The sequence below is a fragment of the Chiloscyllium plagiosum genome, chromosome 40 (genome assembly GCF_004010195.1).
Source record: "Chiloscyllium plagiosum isolate BGI_BamShark_2017 chromosome 40, ASM401019v2, whole genome shotgun sequence".
Lineage (NCBI taxonomy): Eukaryota > Metazoa > Chordata > Chondrichthyes > Orectolobiformes > Hemiscylliidae > Chiloscyllium > Chiloscyllium plagiosum.
Genome location: NC_057749.1, coordinates 16,579,955 through 16,598,174, shown reverse-complemented (window position 1 = coordinate 16,598,174; position 18,220 = coordinate 16,579,955). Strand labels below are relative to the sequence as shown.

At 42.4% G+C, this 18,220-nt stretch overlaps 1 protein-coding gene across 4 annotated transcripts in view; it reads left to right on the top strand.

Annotated features, from left to right (window-relative positions):
• The window catches only part of fes (FES proto-oncogene, tyrosine kinase), a 55,447-nt gene that overhangs the window by 20,608 nt on the left and 16,619 nt on the right, over window positions 1–18,220 (top strand). For all 4 annotated transcript variants that reach the window (XM_043680486.1, XM_043680483.1, XM_043680484.1 and 1 more), the window contains exons 4-10: window positions 1,375–1,471; window positions 4,782–4,965; window positions 13,590–13,727; window positions 14,273–14,392; window positions 15,011–15,133; window positions 15,330–15,516; window positions 15,831–15,908. In XM_043680486.1, the coding sequence (XP_043536421.1) occupies window positions 1,375–1,471; window positions 4,782–4,965; window positions 13,590–13,727; window positions 14,273–14,392; window positions 15,011–15,133; window positions 15,330–15,516; window positions 15,831–15,908 (927 nt within the window). The remainder of the gene's footprint in view (window positions 1–1,374; window positions 1,472–4,781; window positions 4,966–13,589; window positions 13,728–14,272; window positions 14,393–15,010; window positions 15,134–15,329; window positions 15,517–15,830; window positions 15,909–18,220) is intronic.

Genomic DNA, 18,220 nt, shown 5'->3' with positions numbered 1-18,220 from the left:
AGGCTCCCAAGCACTGAGGATGTCACCTAGTCAGGGGACGAAACGTCTGCAACACGAGTTCCCAGCTCGGCAAACAGAACCACAACAACGAGCACCCGAGCTACAAATCTTCTCACAAACTTTGAAAATCCTGGAATATTGGCAACCCCATTCCCTAGTCACATTTTAGCAAGCCATTTTGAAACTGGACTGCTCTCTCTCCTGATGCTCCCACAGGGAATGCGTGGGCGGGATGAATGGGTCTTTAACAGTCCTACAGTTCGCTCCACTCCCTTCATGGCTCTTAGTTCCTCTGCTAGCATCCACCAATTTGGTCGTTTTGATCTCTCTCAGCACTGCTACTGTCTTCACTTTTGTAATTCTTCGAATGTTTGCCACTTTATGCCAGGAATCTTTGAAATCCTGTGCTATCAGTTGTGCCTTTTGCAAGTGACAAAATATAGTAACTATAGTTACAATGTAAAGGAAAGATACTTTAGAAACTAGTTTGCTGAGGACATAACCTTTCCCAGTGTTTACAGGTGCATTAATTATGTTAATCTGATCATCACTGTTTGGATGGATGTTGATATATATTATCAGGAGAAGCCTTACATCATTAACTCCACTAAACAAAGACAATTAATGTTTTACTGTCACTGAATCACCCATTTGAGGAGACCATTCAGCCCCTCATGTCTGTGCTGACTTTGAAAGCACTATCCAATTAATCCCACATTCTTAGAAATATTTCCCTTTCTTATGTTTCCTCTCCCTTTCCCCTCTGCTGGCAAAAAGTGGTTATTCTATCCAGTTAGCTAAAGGAGGTATGTTTACTGTGGAATCCTTCTGTCGCTCCTTCGGCAGAGCATCCTTCCCACTTCCCAAACTGCTGTTCTGAATCCCTCCTCCTACTGCCTGTTTCATCATTGTTAATCAGCTGTAAATCTCACTGGGCAGCAATGGCAAACAAAGGTTTTTATAACAATCAATGGCAAGTCCTGGGAAAGGTCCAGAGTACTCATCAACCCTTGCAAGAAGAATGATGTAGACTGCTTAGTCTGCAATGTCTCTACCCACCTATTTAATCCCCTCCAACAGCCCTACGTACACTCCCCCCCCCAATCACTGACTCTACCCATTCATTAAATCCCTTCCCACTGCCCCCTGTATACTCCATCACCCATTTAATCCCCCTCCTACAGCTGTGTGTATTCTCACCTATCACTGACTCTACCCATTATATCAACCTATGTAGCATTCTCACCAGTGACCTTAGTCTTACCAGAATTTTGTGCTAATATTAGTTTATTTGAAATAGCTGAGTTTAACAATATTTGAGTCAGCATTTGACTTTGTGTTGGTGTGTTTAACTGAAGCTGCTGTGAATTACAGAATACACAGAGTGAAATTGAGAAGCTGAAGTCGCAGTATCGGCAACAAGCTAAAGAGATGAATGCAGCAAAGCGAAAGTTCCAGGAGGCCAGTAAAGGTGAGGGTGACAATAAGAAACAGGAGACGGCATGAGAAACCAGACAGGTAAAGCAGTATGGAACAGTACATTACAGCCTCACAGAGTCAAGTCGTTCTCACCTTGGGACACTACTCTTACTTGAGACACTGTCTTCAAGCTTTTAGTCACCTGTCCTAAACTTACTCAGTCTTTTTGGCTAAATCTGAGGTATTTGGAGGATTTGTCGCCATGAGGCTGAGCAGGTTCTCGCTATATCTTACAAACGTGCCACATTAATTATCTACCACGTCCCTATGCTGTGTCTTACATTCAATGTGCACCTCCTGTTACCATGCTCCCTTGCCAGAATAATTTCCCACTCAGCAGGTACCTGCCGAAAATCTGGCTTTACTTGCACCACACCTTATTGGAAAGCCCATGGGGCACCTGGACAAGCCTTGTCAGTCTGGAGCTGCTCTGTATGGTTGTTGAGATTTGTCCTGGAAATGAGAGGGGAAAATTGGCACCCTGCTTTATGGGCAAGTTTTTGGAGGTCCTGCAGGATGGGGTGGTGTTAGCACGGAACTTTCCCCTCCCAGGACAAGTAGTGGGGGCCACAATAACAGACCATGCCAGCCTCACCTAACATTGATACCCAGGTTAAAGAACTCTCAGCCGTCTCTGGATCAATGCTCAGCAATGTCAGAAGAATGTCAATATCCTTCTCCATTCTGCCAGGGTAAGTGCCACCATTTTCTCCCAGATAGCTCACACTCACTCTAGCTCTGCTAGAATATGCACCTCCCACCAAGACTCATGCTTTACCACACTCTCTGTTGCCTGCAGCATCTTCCTCACTCGATCTCACTGACCCTAACCCTCACATCACTACTTCTGCATGCCCTCTGCACTGCCTACTCACTCACTTGGGACACCTCCTCACCTGCACCAAAAATAATAGCTGTGCCATCCACTTTCATCTCCTTTAACCCACCTTTCTCTCATTCCGTAAAGAAAACAGCCTACAATAGGACAGAAAGAGTCAAAACAAGTAGTGGTCTGCCTATCATTTAGGTCCTCACCCTTTACGAGGAATCTATCTGACTGTGACTGATCCAAGCAGGTCCTGGACTAGTATTGGAAGATGTCTTTAACTTACTGTGCAGGAAGCCCCTGAGTGAAGGCTATACCCTACAACTTGACTGAGACCTGCTGACAACTATGACAAGCTTCCTGGCTTGTGTTTGTGCTGAACAGCAGTGCTATGAAATAAAAACAGAATTGCTGCAGAAACTTAGCAACTCTGGCAGCATTTGTAGACAGAAAGCAGAGTTAACATTTTGGTTCCAGTGACGCTTTCTCAGAACCCGATACATTAACTCCTTTCTATCCACAGATGCTGCCAGACCTGCTAAGCTTTTCCAGCTACTTCTGTTTTTGTTTCTGATTTCCAATATACATAGTTCGTTGGGACTTTTTTGCAGCAGTAATATAGATCTGGTATCTCTGGATGAGGAGGCAAAACACAAAAAGGCAAGGGAAGACAATACAAGGCAGAAATGCTATGAGCATCCAGGTAGGCTCAGAGTGAGTGAGGGCTACGAGAGCAAGTGAATAGCCTGAGATACAATCGGACCAGTCCACTAGGACGCTACCCTGAGGAATTCTTGCAGAGATTCTTGGAGTTGAGATGACTGACCTCCGTCAAATATAACCATCTTCCTGTGTATAAGGTATACTCCAAGCGGACAGTGTTTCCCAATTCCCACTGATTGCAGTTTTGCCAGGCCTCTTGATGCCACATTCTGTCAAATGCAGCCTGGAAATCTCAGGCTGTCATTCTCACCTCACCTCTGGAATTCACCTTTTATTGTTTTCATGTTTGAACCAAGGCTGTAACAAGGTCAGGAGCTGAATGGATGCAAATGTCTATAGACATGGGGTGCATATTGCCAGTGCCCATGGAACTTGCCCTGAGAGTTTTCTGAGACCTAGCTTGTTGCTGCGTTTAATAAGATGGGAGACTGAATATTAATGAAGCTAGTTGGGACTGTTAACAAAGTATTTAACAAACAATAATCAATTATCAACTTGCTGTTGCCTAATCAAAATCTTGCCAAGCCATTTTTGAAAAACATTGAAACATGGTGTGAGTTGCCCCCAGTACTCAGATGGGCCTCTCTGCACTTGATGCTTGATTCTGTCACAAATCTTGTTGTAGCCCATGTCACTCAGACCCATATAAGATTCTGTCCCTTGTGTTTTATGTCATATTGTTTTACAATCATTCCTATGAAGCTCTGCTACATTTTACTATTTTACTGGTTCCTTATAAACACAAGTTGTTATCCTTCAAAGGACTTTTTACTTAAAAATTCAGTTCATGATCTCCTCCCTCTAATGGTTGCAAGGGTCCTTTGTGAAATGGGTCCAAACCAGATTTAAAATTGCTTCTAAGTTAGTCATCTTTCTCAGAAATGCCACTTGTTACAATCAGGTTTCCTTCTTGACATTAGCTCTTTACTGGACTCATTCGGTCAGTTGCAAAACTATTTTTATTTCCTTTTTTAGCACTTAACTATCACACTTCAATTAAACTTAGTTAACCAGATCAAAAGTTAAGGAGAGCCAATTCCAAGATTTCTTTGAGTAAAAGTAAGTGGTATTTAGTTATCTATGTGAGAAAATACATCAAGCACATGCAAACAAACACAAGTTAGAAAGCTATAAAAAGACGAGGCTTAAAGAGAAGGGTGTCTATTGAAGAAAGGTTGAATGAAATAAAATATAGTTACAGATCTTAAGAGTCTTAGGTTGTGAAAATGACAAGACCGGAGTCCAAATGTTTGATGCTGTCTTATTTCCTTCATAATGGCAAAGCTACAGATGTTCTGGAGTCTTCAGTGAATTGTTGTCATTGCTCCAAGTTGCTTCTCATCAGCCAGTTCCTGAGCTCGATGGGGAACAGGGGACGATGTGAAGGGTGGGATGCCAATAAGAGGTGTAGCAGTAGGCAGCTCAGTGGGGGAGAGGAATGTTGGTGATTGGACTGAGGTGTGGGCGGAGAAATGAAGGTGCAGGCAGAGGGGTGGGATTGTGCAGGGAGGTGGAGGTGGGAGATGTGGTCAAGCTGGGGTGAAGATGGGGAGATGAGGGTGGAGGTGTGGGCATTTGGGGTGGGGAAATGGAGGGTGTGTGAACTTTGGTTTCAGGCTCACTAACTTGTGTCCTGTCATGGAACTGGAAAATCTGAATGACAAGTCTCCCTCATTTTAATATCCCTCACCACAAAGAGTTCAATAGTTACCTTCAAAAAGTTTTGATTGTGTGAATTTATGTTTAATTCCAGACAAGGACCGGGACAGAATGAGAGACAAGTATGTCAAAGCTGCCATGAAGATGCACATACTCCACAATCAGTATGTACTTGCTCTCAAATCTGCAGAGGTCCACCACCAGCACTATTATCACCAAGGTTTGCCAGGACTGCTCGACAGTCTGCAAGAACTACACGAAGAGATGGTTTATATTTTGTAAGTACCTTGGCTTGATCTTTGGTATTGGTACCTGTTTGGATTCATTGTGGGAAGAGAATAATTCAGCCTCTGATTCTGAAGTAAAGAAACCTGCAAACGTCAATATGGGTGAGTGGGGTGAGATGTAGGACAGTGGGTTCAGAATGTTCGATGGACTGGTGGGGAACATACTGAGAAACCCTGACTTATGTAGAATCTGTGAAACACTCACTGTGTCAGCGTTATTTCCAGTTTTTCTGCCAATTCTAATATTTGACCCTCTTCCAGTCATGTGGAGATGGCTTTCCTGACATGAATTTAAAGTTGAGTAAAGAAATCTATTTATGTTCCGTGTTAACAGGAGCTGTCGTAAAATCTTTGTGGGTGTTCTTCTGTCTCATTTACAACATGATGCTTGCTGCATTTTCAAAACTGTTAAATTCTTCCACTTGACTATTGATACAGTCACTTTGAGTCATGTCCTTTTGCAGTGACAGTCAATGTGTCATATTTATACTGCGGAAACACTGAACACGAGTGTTTGTTATAGCACAGAACTTGAGAATTACTGAAAAATATATATTTTGTCAAAACCAGTAATAGGGTTTTAATGAACTAAGTGTTGCTACAATTCTTGGGAGTTGGCCAATAGTTATTCTTGGGTAACCATGACGTGGAAGTGTTGGTGTTGAACTGGGGTTGATGAAGTTTAAATCACACAATACCAGGCTATGGTCCAATAGGTTTATTTGGAAGTACAAGCTTTCAGAGCACTGGTCCTTCGTCAGGTAGCTAGTGGGGCAGAATTTATAGTAAAACAACATAGTGTCATACAACTGATGTGATATATTGAACAAACCTAGATTGCTGTTAAGTCTTTCATTTTTTAGAATAGATTGCAGGTTTCGATTCATTAATATGTAAATTCTTGGGTAAAGCAGAGATTAAGAAACAGCATACCCAACATGAAGACAAAACAGGGAGTCCAAAACTAGAGGACAAAGGTTTAAGCTGAGAGGGGAAAGATTTAAAAATGACCTGACAATTCGCTTTTTCATGCAGAAGGTGATGTCTGTGTGGAACAAGCTGCCAAAGGAATTAATGAAGGCAGATACAATTACAAATTTAAAAGGCATCTGGATGGGCAAATGGACAGGAAGAATTTAGAGGAATATGAGCCAATGCTGGCAAATGGAACTAGGTCAGTTTGAGATATATTAGTCGACATGGACAAGCTGGACTGAAGGGTCTGTTTCTGTGCTATATGACTCTCAGCAGCTAAGAATCAAACCCCAAAACCCAAATTTCATAATAATCTAACCCACGAGGACTGAGCTATTGAGGGTGTATCAGTAAAGACAGATCAAACCAGAAATTGTGTATGTGTCTCCCCTTTCTGGAGTGTCATTTTTCAGTGAGTTATGGCCAGTGCTGGGAGTGTGCAATCAGAAGGATCTCCTTTGAGCTTTATGCAATTCATATGAGAATGCCAAGAGAATCCGAAATAAAGTGGGTGAACTTGCAGCATGGGTTGGTATCTGGGATTTCAATGTTGTGGCCATTTAGGAGACATGGGTAGAGCAGGGTTATTGCAGCTTCCAGGATTTAGATGCTTCAGTAAGAATCGAAAAGATGGTAAAAGAGGGAGGTGGTGTAGCATTGTTAGTCAAAGACAGTATTACGGTTGCAGAAAGGACGTTTGAGAACTCTTCTACTGAGGCAGTATGGGCTGAGATTAGAAACAGGAAAGGAGAGGTTATCCCATTGGGAATTTTCTATAGGCCTCTGAATAATTCCAGAGATGTAGAGGATGGGATAGCAAAAATGATCCTCAATAGGAGCAAAAGTAACAAGGTAGTTGCTATGGGGTCTTTAACTTTCCAAATATTGACTGGGAATACTATAGTTCAAGTACTTTAGATGGGTCAGTTTTTGTCCAATGTGTGCAGGAGGGTTTCCTGACACAGTTTGTAGACAGGCCAATAAGGGGCGAGGCCACATTAAATTTGGTGCTGGGTAATGAACCTGGCCAGGTGTTAGATTTTGAGGTAGGTGAGCACTTGGGTGATAGTAACCACAATTCAGTTATGTTCACTGAAGTGATGGAAACGGATAGATATATACCACAGGACAAGACTTATAGCTGGGGGAAAGGCAATTACGATGTGATTAGGCAAACTTTCGGATGCATTGGATGGGGAAGGAAATTTCAGGGGATGGGCACAATTGAAATGTGGAGCTTGTTCAAAGACCAGATTCTGCACGTCTTTGCTAAGTATGTACCGGTCAGACAGGGAGGAGGTAGTCAAGCATGGGAGCCATGGTTTGCTAAGGCATTGAATTTCTTGTCAAAGGAAGAAGAAGGCTTATTGTTAGGATAAGAGATGAAGGCTCAGTTAGGGCGCTTGAGAGTTACAAGTTAGCCAGGAAAGACCTAAAGAGAGAGCTAAGAAGAGCAGGGAGGGTACATAAGGAGTCATTGGTGGATAGGATCAAGGAAAACCTTAAGGCTTTCTATAGGTATATCAAAAATAAAAGAATGACTGGAGTAAGGTTATGGCCAATCAAGGATAGTAGTGGGAAGTTGTGTGTGGAGTCAGAGGAGATAGAGGAAGCGCTATATAAATGTATTTTTCTAGTGTGAATACTGACAAAAAGTAGTATGGTTGCGGAGAATACTGAGATACAGGCTACTGGACTAGATGGGATTGAGATTCACAAGGAGGAGGTGTTAGCAATTCTGGGAAGTGTAAAAATAGATAAATTCCCTGGGCTAGATGGGATTTATCCTCTGATCCTCTGGGAAGCCAGGGAGGAGATTGCTGACCTTTGGCTTTGATCTTTTAGATTAGATTACTTACAGATTAGATTAGATTACAGAGTGAAAACAGGCCCTTTGGCCCAACAAATCTACACGAAACCACCAAAGCGCACCCACCCAGACCCATTCCCCTACATTTACCCCTGCACCTAACACTAGGGGCAATTTAGCATGGCCAATTCACCTAACCTGCACATTTGTGGACTGTGGGAGGAGACCGGAGCACCCGGAGGAAACACATGCAGACACGGGGAGAATGTGCAAACTCCATACAGTCAGTCGCCTGAGGCGGGAATTGAACCCGGGTCTCTGGCACTGTGAGGCAGCAGTGCTAACCACTGTGCCGCCCACTCTTTATGTTGTTATTGTTTACAGGATTAGTGCCAGAAGACTGCAGGATAGCAAATGTTGTTCCCTTGTTCAAGAATGGGAGTAGAGATAACCCTGGAAATTATAGACCTGTGAGCCTTACTTCAATTGTGGGAAAAGTGTTGGAAAGGGTTATAAGAGAGAGGATTTATAATCACCTAGAAAGGAATAATTTGATCAGAGGTAGTTTTATGCAGGTAGGCCATGCCTCACAAACTGTACTGAGTTCTTTGAGAAGGTGACTAAACAGGTCAATGAGGGTAAAGTGGTTGATGTGGTGTATATGGATTTCAGTAAGGCATTTGGTAAGGTTCCCCACAGTAGGATTGAGGGTGATTTAGCAGTTTGGATCAGAAATTGGCTAGCTGAAAGAAGATAGAGGGTGGTGATTGGTGGGAAATATTCATCCTGGAGTTCAATTACTAGTGGTGTACCGCAAGGGTCAGTTTTGGGTCCACTGTTGTTTGTCATTTTTATAAATTACCTGGATGAGGGCATAGAAGGATGGCTTAGTGAATTTGTGGATGACACTAAGGTCATGTAGATAGTGACGAAGGATGTTGTAGGTTACAGAGGGACATAGATAAACTGCTGAGCTGGGCTGATAGGTGGCAAATGGAGTTTAATGCGGAAAAGTGTGAGGTGATTCACTTTGGATGGGGTAACAGGAATGCAGAGTACTGGGCTAATGGTAAGATTCTTGATTTGGAGGTGCTGGTTTTGGACTGGAGTGTACAAAGTTAAAAATCACACAACACACCAGGTTTTGGTCCAACAGGTTTATTTGGAAGAAGAAGCTTTTGGAGCGCTGCTCCTTCATCAGGTGGTTGTGGAGTATAAGATTGTAGGACACAAAATTTATAGCACAAGTTTATAGTCTGATGTAACTGAAATTATATATTGAAAAAGACCTGGATTGTTTAAGTCTCTCATCTTTTAAAGTGGGCATGTTGGTTTCAGTTCTTTCATATGTAAATCCCAGAACTTTCTTAAAGTTACATTCTCAAGGGAACTTTAACAATAGGTGCCATGTTGGCCCAGATTATGCATTGAAAGTGTGAGGTGCCCTGTGTGAGGCTGTCGGTAAGGTTCTTGTTGGTGCAGATGAACAGGGAGATCTCGGTGTCCAGGTACATAGATCCTTGAAAGTTGTTACCCAGCTTGATAAGGTTGTTAAGAAGGTGTATGGTGTGTTAACTTTTATTGGTAGAGAGATTGAAGTTCGGAACCAAGAGGTCATGCTGCAGCTATACAAAACTCTGGTGCGGCCACACTTGGAGTATTGCTTACAGTTCTGGTTTATACAGCATTGTGGGAAGGATGTGGAAGCTCTGGAAAGGATTCAGAGGAGATTTACTAGGATATTGCCTGGTATGGAGGGAAGGTCTTGCGAGGAAAGGCTGAGGGACTTGAGGCTGTTTTCGTCAAGAGAGAAGAAGGTTGAAAAGTGACTTAATAGAGACATATAAGATAATCAGAGGGTTAGATAAGTTGAACAGTGAGAGCCATTTTCCTCGGGTGGTGATGACTAGTGATATAGGACAGATGTCAGAGGTAGTTTCTTTACTCAGAGAGTACTGGGGCTTGGAACACACTGCCTGCAACTGTAGTAGACTCATCAACTTTAAGGCCATTTAAATGGTCATTGGATAAGCATATGAACAAGAATGGAATAGTGTGGGTTAGATGGGCTTCAGATTGAGTTCACAGGTCGGCTCAACATCGAGGGCTGAAGGGCCTGTACTGCGCTGTAATGTTCTATATTCTATGTTCTAATGTAGCTGCTTGGTCACTGCAACATTCTTCGTCAAGCTGCTCATTAAAATGAACCCAATGATAGAGCTCCCTCTGCTGCACCAGCATGACATTTTCCATTTCCCTTAAGAGCATTCCCATCATTAGGATTCATTTGGTGCTGTTGGCCCCTCCTCCCTCCATCAAATAGGATAGCAATTGATCATCTACAGGCTTCCTTCGCTAGGGAGGTTGATTGCACTGTATGTGTGTTCAGTGTGTGAATTTATGTGTGTTTGTGTGCCTGGCTGTGTACATGTATGAGTCCATGTGCTGTGTGGTTTTTGTATGTGTAGGTAATTGTGGAGTGTGTATATTTTGGGTGTGTATATGTTGAAGAGGGTTGTTTCGGCAAGTTGGCTAGGCAGCTGGTTTGCAATGCAGAGTGACACCAGCAGCATGGGTTCAACTCTTATACTGGCTGAAGTGAGCATGAAGCTCCCTTCTCAAGTTTGCCCCTTGCCTGAGGCATGGTGATTCTCAGGTTAAACCAGCAGCTGACTCTCTCTAATGAAAGTAGCCAATGGCTCAACAGGACTATGGTGACTTTACCTGTCACGTGTGTATGTATGTGTGTGGTGCATCTGTTGGTATATATGTTGATCGCATATTGGGTGTGTATTCTGTCTGAGTGTGCATGTGTTCGGTGTGTATGTACATATGTGTATTGTGTGAGGATGCTTGGGAATTTTCTGTACTTTAGGTTTTTGGAGTAGGTATGTGATTTACATGTCTGAGGTCATAATAAAATAGCATAAAACTAATCAATCTCATCCAGCTCAAATTCTCATACATTAAAATGCAAATTTGTTAGAATTCTTTGAATAGATAACAAACAGGATAGATGAAAGAGAACCAATAGATGCGATAATATTTGAATTTCTGGAGTGCATTTGATGAGGCACCATGCATAAGGCTACTTAATAAGATAAAAGCCCATACGTTGTGGGTAGTATTGTTAGCATAGATAGAGGACTGGCTAACTAATATACACAGAAAGTTGAATAGAAGGGACATTTTCAAGATGGCTACCTGTAACTAGTTAAGTGCTGTCAGGGTCTGTGGTGGGGACACCATTACAATATATCTGAATGACATGAAGTTTTACTAAAAAAAAGTAGTCATCACAATCTCTCAAAGGATTATAGATTTGCTTTCTCATTAGAGAGAGATGATTCGTGATGAGTTTAACTTGAGGGTCACAACACCTCAGGTAAGGGGCAAGGTTGAGAAGGCAGGGCCTTCCTAGTAACCTTAGCAAGTGTACCACAGCCGTCCAGTCAACTTGAAGTACAAAACCTCTCCTGACCTAACCGACTTGGATGAGGAAAGTGAATATACTATCACTGAATTTGCAGATGTCATAAAATAAGTGGGTAGGTAAGTGTTGAGGGTGATATAAACTGTATACAAGGGATATAGACAGGTTAAGTGAGTCAGCAAATACTTGGCAGATGGAATATGATGTGGGAAAATGTGAGGTTATGCACTATGGCAGGAAGGACAGAGGAGATGAATATTATTTAAATGGAGAAAGGCTGCAGAAAGTCCTCAAATTAATGAAAGCATGAATCGCAAAAGGCTACCATCCAAGTTCTGCAGGAATGGAATTTGCCTTCATTTCAGAGAAATGGAGCATGAAAATAGGGAAGTCTTGCTAAAACTATACAAGGCGCTAGTTAGACCATACTTAGAATAGTGTGAACACTTTTTGTCCCCTTAATTAAAGGTTGGAGGCTATGCAGAGAAGGTTTGCTGAGTTAATCCTAGCTATGAAAAGAGAGAGGTTGAGTAGGCTAGGTCTCTACGCATTAGAGTATAGAAGAAGAAAAGTCAACCTGGTTGAAATTTCAATGTTTTACAGGGCTTGACAACGTAGATCTGGAAGGTTTGGTTTTCCTTGTGGTTGAGTCTAGGATGAAAGGGCATAATCTGAGTAAGGGATCACTGAGTTAGGACAGAGATGAGAAGGAATTTCTTCTCTCAGAAGACAGTGAATCTGTAGAATTCTTTACTGCAGAGGGCTATAGAAGCTCAGTTGTTAAATATGTTCAAGGCTGAGACAGATTTTTAATCAGTAAGGGAATCAAGGGTTGTGGGGAAAGGGCAGGAAAGTGAAATTTTAGAGTCACACAGTACGGAAACAGACCCTTCATTCCAATCAGTCCGTGCTGAACATAATCCCAAACTAAACTAGTCCTACCTGCCTGCTCCTGGCTGTTTTCCTCCAAACCTTTCCTATTCATGTACTTATGTAAATGTCTTTTAAACACTAGTTGTACCACTTCCTTAGGAAGTTCATTCTACACTTGAACCAGCCTCTGTGTAAAAGATTTTCCCCTCATGTCTTTTTTAAAATCTTTCTCTTATCATTCTTGAAATCACCCATCCTAGGGAAAAGATAACGACTATTATGTCTATCAATACCTCTCATTATTTTATAAACTTCTATCAGGTTGCCTTTTAACCTTCTAAGCTTTAGTAAGCTCCAGCCTATCTAGCCTTTCTTTTATAACTCAAACTTCCAAATCCAGCAACATCCTGGTAAATCTCTTTTGAAACCTCTCCAGCTTAATAATATCTTTCCTATAACTGGGCAACCAGAGCTGGAAACAGTATTCCAGAAGAGGCCTCTCCAATGTCTTATACAACTTCAACATGACTTCCCAACTCTTATACTCAAAGGATTGAGCAATGAAGCCAAGCATGCCAAACAACTTTTTAACCATCCTGTCTATATGTGGCACAAACTTCAAAGAATTATGTACCTGCACCTCTAGGTGTCTCTGTTCTACAACACGATCTAAGCCCTACCATTAATCGTATAAACCCTACCCCTCTTTATTGTACCAAAATGTTGAGGATTTGTAGATCAGCTATGATTCCATTAGATGGTGGAGTACACTCGATGTGCCAATTGGTTCTCTTCTGCTGCCATGTCTAATGGTCTTATGGACTCATGGTCCCTATTAGTGGATGAATTTGGTGAATTGTGAGATGAGAGAGAGCTCTTTCGAAGAATCAAAGTGGTGTCAGTATGATCCTTCATTCTGTGATTTGGTGTGGAAATCACAGAAGATTCCCAGCACAGACATGGCCATTTTCATATCTGCAGCAGCCAAAAAATGAGCCACATTGCCTAACCTTCATTGGCTCTGTAGCCCTGCAGGTTATGGCACTTGAGATCTGGACATTTTTTGAATGTTCATGGTTTCAAACTCTCCTGCACTTTTAGACAATGAGTTTCAGCCTTTCATCACCTTCTAGGTTAAAACAAATTATTCCTCATGTCCCTTCTAATCCTTCTACCAAATACTTCAAATCTAAACCCCCTAGTTGTTGACCTCTCTGATGAGGTAAATAAGCCCTTCCCATTCACTTTATCAAAGTTATATATTTATACAGGTGGCATCATAGCTAATATTCAGACTTATTGCATTTGCTGGAACTAAGTTTCAGGAGGAGAACACAATGTGTGACCCAGATGAATTTCTACCCCAGGATTTTGGCCGGACCTAAATTTAAATGGATCAGCAGTTGGGGTTTATTGGCAAACGTTTTGGAATAGGGAAGGATGTGATGGCAGTTTGAACCTGATGGAATATCTTTGAACAGGTAGCAATGCACTCACTGCATTCTGTTCCGTTATTATCCACAGGAAAGAGATTTTGCAGGAATATCAGGAGATTAGCAGCCTGATCCAGGAGGAAGTGGTGACTGTTCATCGGGAGATCAGTGATGCCATTGAGGCCATTGACCCACACAAAGAATATGAGAGCTTCATTGAGCAAAACAGGTTTGAGCTTCTAGGTGCACACCTCACTCCGTACTTGCATCTTTGATTTGATAAGGCTACAAAACTTTGTTCCTAATACCTCCAATATTTATGGTAATTATACATGCCGTGAAAATAGTGCTTTTCAGGAGCTTCCTTACTTCTCTCCTGAAGACACTGACTGGGTGTACCAGTCACCTACTCTCAGTAGTTTTCTCAGTGGCTCCGCTTTACCTGACAGCCAGGACAGTTATTGTCCGGGCTATTTGACCACAGAAATCATAGCTGTTGAGACTAATATTCACATATGAGGTTCCCATAGCCATTGTGAGCATGATCCCTGGCTGATTTTCAACCTTCCCCACAATTCAGTCCACTCTAAGACTGCTGTGGTCACTGTTAACTCCATTGCCCTCACTGACTAAGATCAGAGTCTGATTCTGGCACTTTCGCTGATCAAGTGGCTCAACTCCACACCTGGCAAGGACTTGAGAAATGAGACACTTCTAAACAAGGCTTGTCGTCATTTTGTTCCTTTCTGAATCCTTTTCTTTCCTAATTGACAGGTCAGTGGCTGAGGTCCCTCCACTTGCTAGCTTTGACACTAGCCTCCTTGAGGACTTGGACAATTTGCAGGTGGGAGAGTTGGAGCTCAACGACTTGACCATTGAATCAGTGCAACACAGGTAAGTGGCTTCTCCAGAACCATTCTACACCTATTAGTGTGTGTGCGTATGTGTCAGTGTTCGTGCATCTTTGTAAACAAATGCATCTTACATTTGGTGTGAACACAGGTTCTGTCTGTATACATGCAAACGTAGATATTTCTAGTAACCCTATTTAGATATGCAATGACACACCTCTGGAGTAGGTAGGGCTTAAACCTAGCCTTCTGGTGCAGAGGGAGGGGCACTGCCACTGCACCTCAACAGCCATTGAAAACAGGCAGTCTCCCATCCAAGTACTAACTAGGTCTGAGTCTGCTTAGCTTCCAAGATCAGATCTGATTATGACTAGTACAGCAGAGGCTAAACATATTATATGTGTTAGAATTACCAAAGTATTCTGTTGTAGATATTTTTAATCAACCTATTCAAACTTTTCATGACACTTCTCTGGGACAGGTGGAACTTGAACCTGGCACCCCACTCAGGGGGGCACTACTACTGTGCCAAGAGCCCCTAAAGCGCACATGTGTACATTTGCGATAAAGAATGGCATCACAATAGAACAATAACCAATAACAGAACAATCTTCATATTCCTGGTAGGTACTGTACAGATTTATTTTCTTTATGCCCCTAGTCTAACATCTCTGGAGGAAGAGTTGCAATCTCTGAAAGAAACCATTGACAACCGACAGGCAACTATCAGACAGATCTCCACGGAAGTAACAGCGGAGGAGCAATCAAGTGGCTGTAGATCACGGTGAGAAAGTCACATGTACCTACGAGCCGGTGGAAAAGTGGAATTAAGTAGGAGATCAGCATAATTGTGTTGAATACCACTGGAGGAGATCTGAGGGGTCAAATAGTCTACCCCTGGTCCTGTTCCTTATATATACTTTGTTTCTGGATTGTCTCTTTTTTTTCCTGTTAAAAGCATTCTATCTGCTCTATTGCAGTGTTTACATCTTCAGCAAGAAATGTGCTTTGGAGGAAAGCAGACAACAGGTCCAGGTCCTTCTGTGCAACAAGGGTAGGTTGGAGGCACAGCGTCTGATTCTGGTGCAGAAGCTGAAAGAGCTGGGAGACAAGGAGCCTCCGCCAGCCCTGCAGTTAGAGGAGGACAGATATTCCAACTCCTCAGTTGTGAGTTTCGATTGTTATCTACATGGAGAAGAGTTTGTAGTGATGTTGTGTGTCTTCAAAGTAACTTAGCACAATTCACAGCCAATCAGTTATTTGTGAAGTGCAAGTTTTTTTTAAAATGTTTATTTAGATACAAATTCCCCAGTTCAAAGACTGCAACCTGCAGTGGCCCAAATTCTAATGCTCCTACCCACTATAGCCTCTGAATTATAGGAACCTGTCATTTTCTTTACAGATGCTGACAGAGCCTACTGCATATTTTCAGCATTTCCCAGTTCTGATTTTGTGCTAATCTGTTTATCTTCCTTTGAAAGGGGAAAGATGGTGTCAAAGCCTCATCCTTGGAAACACTGAAGACACATTTCTCCGGACTATTCAAACCCAAGTTCAGTGTAAGTGGCATTTTCCCATGAATTCTGAAACATAAGTTTCTTGGCAGACTTTTCTACATTGAAATGTGACTGAACCAAGGGATGTAGGTGGAACATGGCCTCCTCCCCATTCATATAAGCTGAAATGGTTAACAATGAATAAAATTGAGTTGTCCAACTTCCCAAATAACCCACGAGTCATTCTGTTCCATTTGTAAATTAGAGTCATAGAGTCATACAGCATGGAAACAGACCTTTCGGTCCAACTCGTCCATGCAGAGCAGGCATCCTAAACTGAACTAGTCCCATTTGCCTATGATTGACCTAAACCTTTCCTCTAAACCTTTTCTATTCGTGTACCTGTACAAATGTCTTTTAAATATTGTAATTATACCCACCACTACCACTTGTTTTTGCATCTCATTCCATACATGCACCATCCTCCGTGTGAAAAGGTTGCCCCTCAGGTCTCTTTTAAATCTTTCCCCTCTCACATTAAACTTATGCCCCCTAGTTGTGGACTCTCCTACCCTTGGAAAAATATCTTGGTTATTTCCCCTATCTATGCCCCTCATGATTTTATAAACTTCTATAAGGCCACCGCTTAGCCTCTGAAGCTCTAAGGAACAATTCCCAGCCTCTTGTAAATTTTTCTGTACTCTTCCTAGTTTAACAACATTCTTCTTATAGCAGGGCGACCACAATTTTAAGCAGTAGTGCAAATATGGCCTTACCATTGCCTTATACAGCTGTAACATGACATCCCAACTCCTGTAGTCAACACGCTGGCTGACAAAGGCAAGTGTGCCAAACGCCGCCTTCACCTCCCTGTCAACTTGTGACACCACTTTCAAGGAACCTGCATCCCTAGCTCCCTCTGTTCAACAACACTCCCCAGAACCTGACCGTTAACTGTGTAAGTCCTGCCCTGGTTTGCCTTCCCAAAATGCAACAAGTTGTGCTTATCCAAATTAAGCTTCATCTGCCACTTCTCAATCCATTGGCCCACCTGATCAAGATCTCATTGTACTGTGAAATAACCTTCTTCACAGTCCTCTATACCACCATTTTTGGTGTCATCTGCAAACTTACTACCATACCTCCTATATTTTCATCGAAATCTTGATATAAATTACTAACAACAGTAGACTCGGAACTGATCCTCGTGGCGTAACGCTGCTCACAAGCCTCCAGTCTGAATAACAACCCACTACCACCAGCCTCTACCATCAAGCCAATTTTGTATCCATTGGCTATCTCTCCCTGGATTCCATGCGATCTAACCTTACAAACCAGTCATCGTCTTCAAACACATCTGGCTGATATTGATTCAGAACCTAAAATGCTAACTGTGAGTGGAGCAAATCTAGCCCATTGACCACAGTGAAATCGTGACAATCCCAGGAGAGTTCAGGCTGATCTTTTACCTCCCCATCACCACAAACAACCTCCCTGCACATAGATCACCCAACTACCAGCTCAAGAGTTTTGGGGCAAATGATTGCCATTCCCCCCCTCCCAACCTGCTTCATAATTTTACAGTGTTGGTTCTGTATATATTTATGGGATGATGGGCATTGGAATATGGACACATCTAGATATTACTGGGTTGCAAAGGATTTATCATTTGATTGGCTCAAACAGGAAAGCCAAACTATTGAAGAGACTGTGGTCTATTTGTGATTTTGGAAAGTAGAGTTGAAGCAAAGATTTGTGGAGAGAGGTATTACTTAAATTGTTGAGCTAACAGACCTAGAAAACCCAAATGGATCTATGTTGCTATCACTAGCAACAGCCTCTGGATTGAGGTGTTGAGTGTTTTTCAGTGCATACCAGATGTTTTGGGTACAAAGAACAAAGAAAATCTACAGGCCCTTCGGCCCTCCAAGCCTGAGCCGATCCAACTGTACTGTCTAAACCTGTCAGTCAATTCCTAAGCATTTGTATCCCTCTGCTCCCCACCTACTCATGCATCTGTCCAGATGCATCATAAATTAATCTACCGTGCCTGCCACTACCACCTCTGCTAGCAACGCGTTCCAAATGCCCACCATCCTCTGTGTGAAGTACTTGCTGCATGTATCCCCCTTAAACTTTCCACCTCTCACCTTGAAAGCATGACCTCTCGTTACTGAATCCTTCACCCTGGGAAAAAGCTTGTCTCTATCCATCCTGTCTGTACCCTTCATGATTTTGTAAACCTCAATCAGGTCCCCCCTCAATCTCCTTTTTTCTAGTGAAAATAAACCTAAACCTACTCAACCTCTCTTCATAGCTAGCACCTTCCATACCAGGCAACATCCGCGTGAACCTTCTCTGCACCCTCTCCAAAG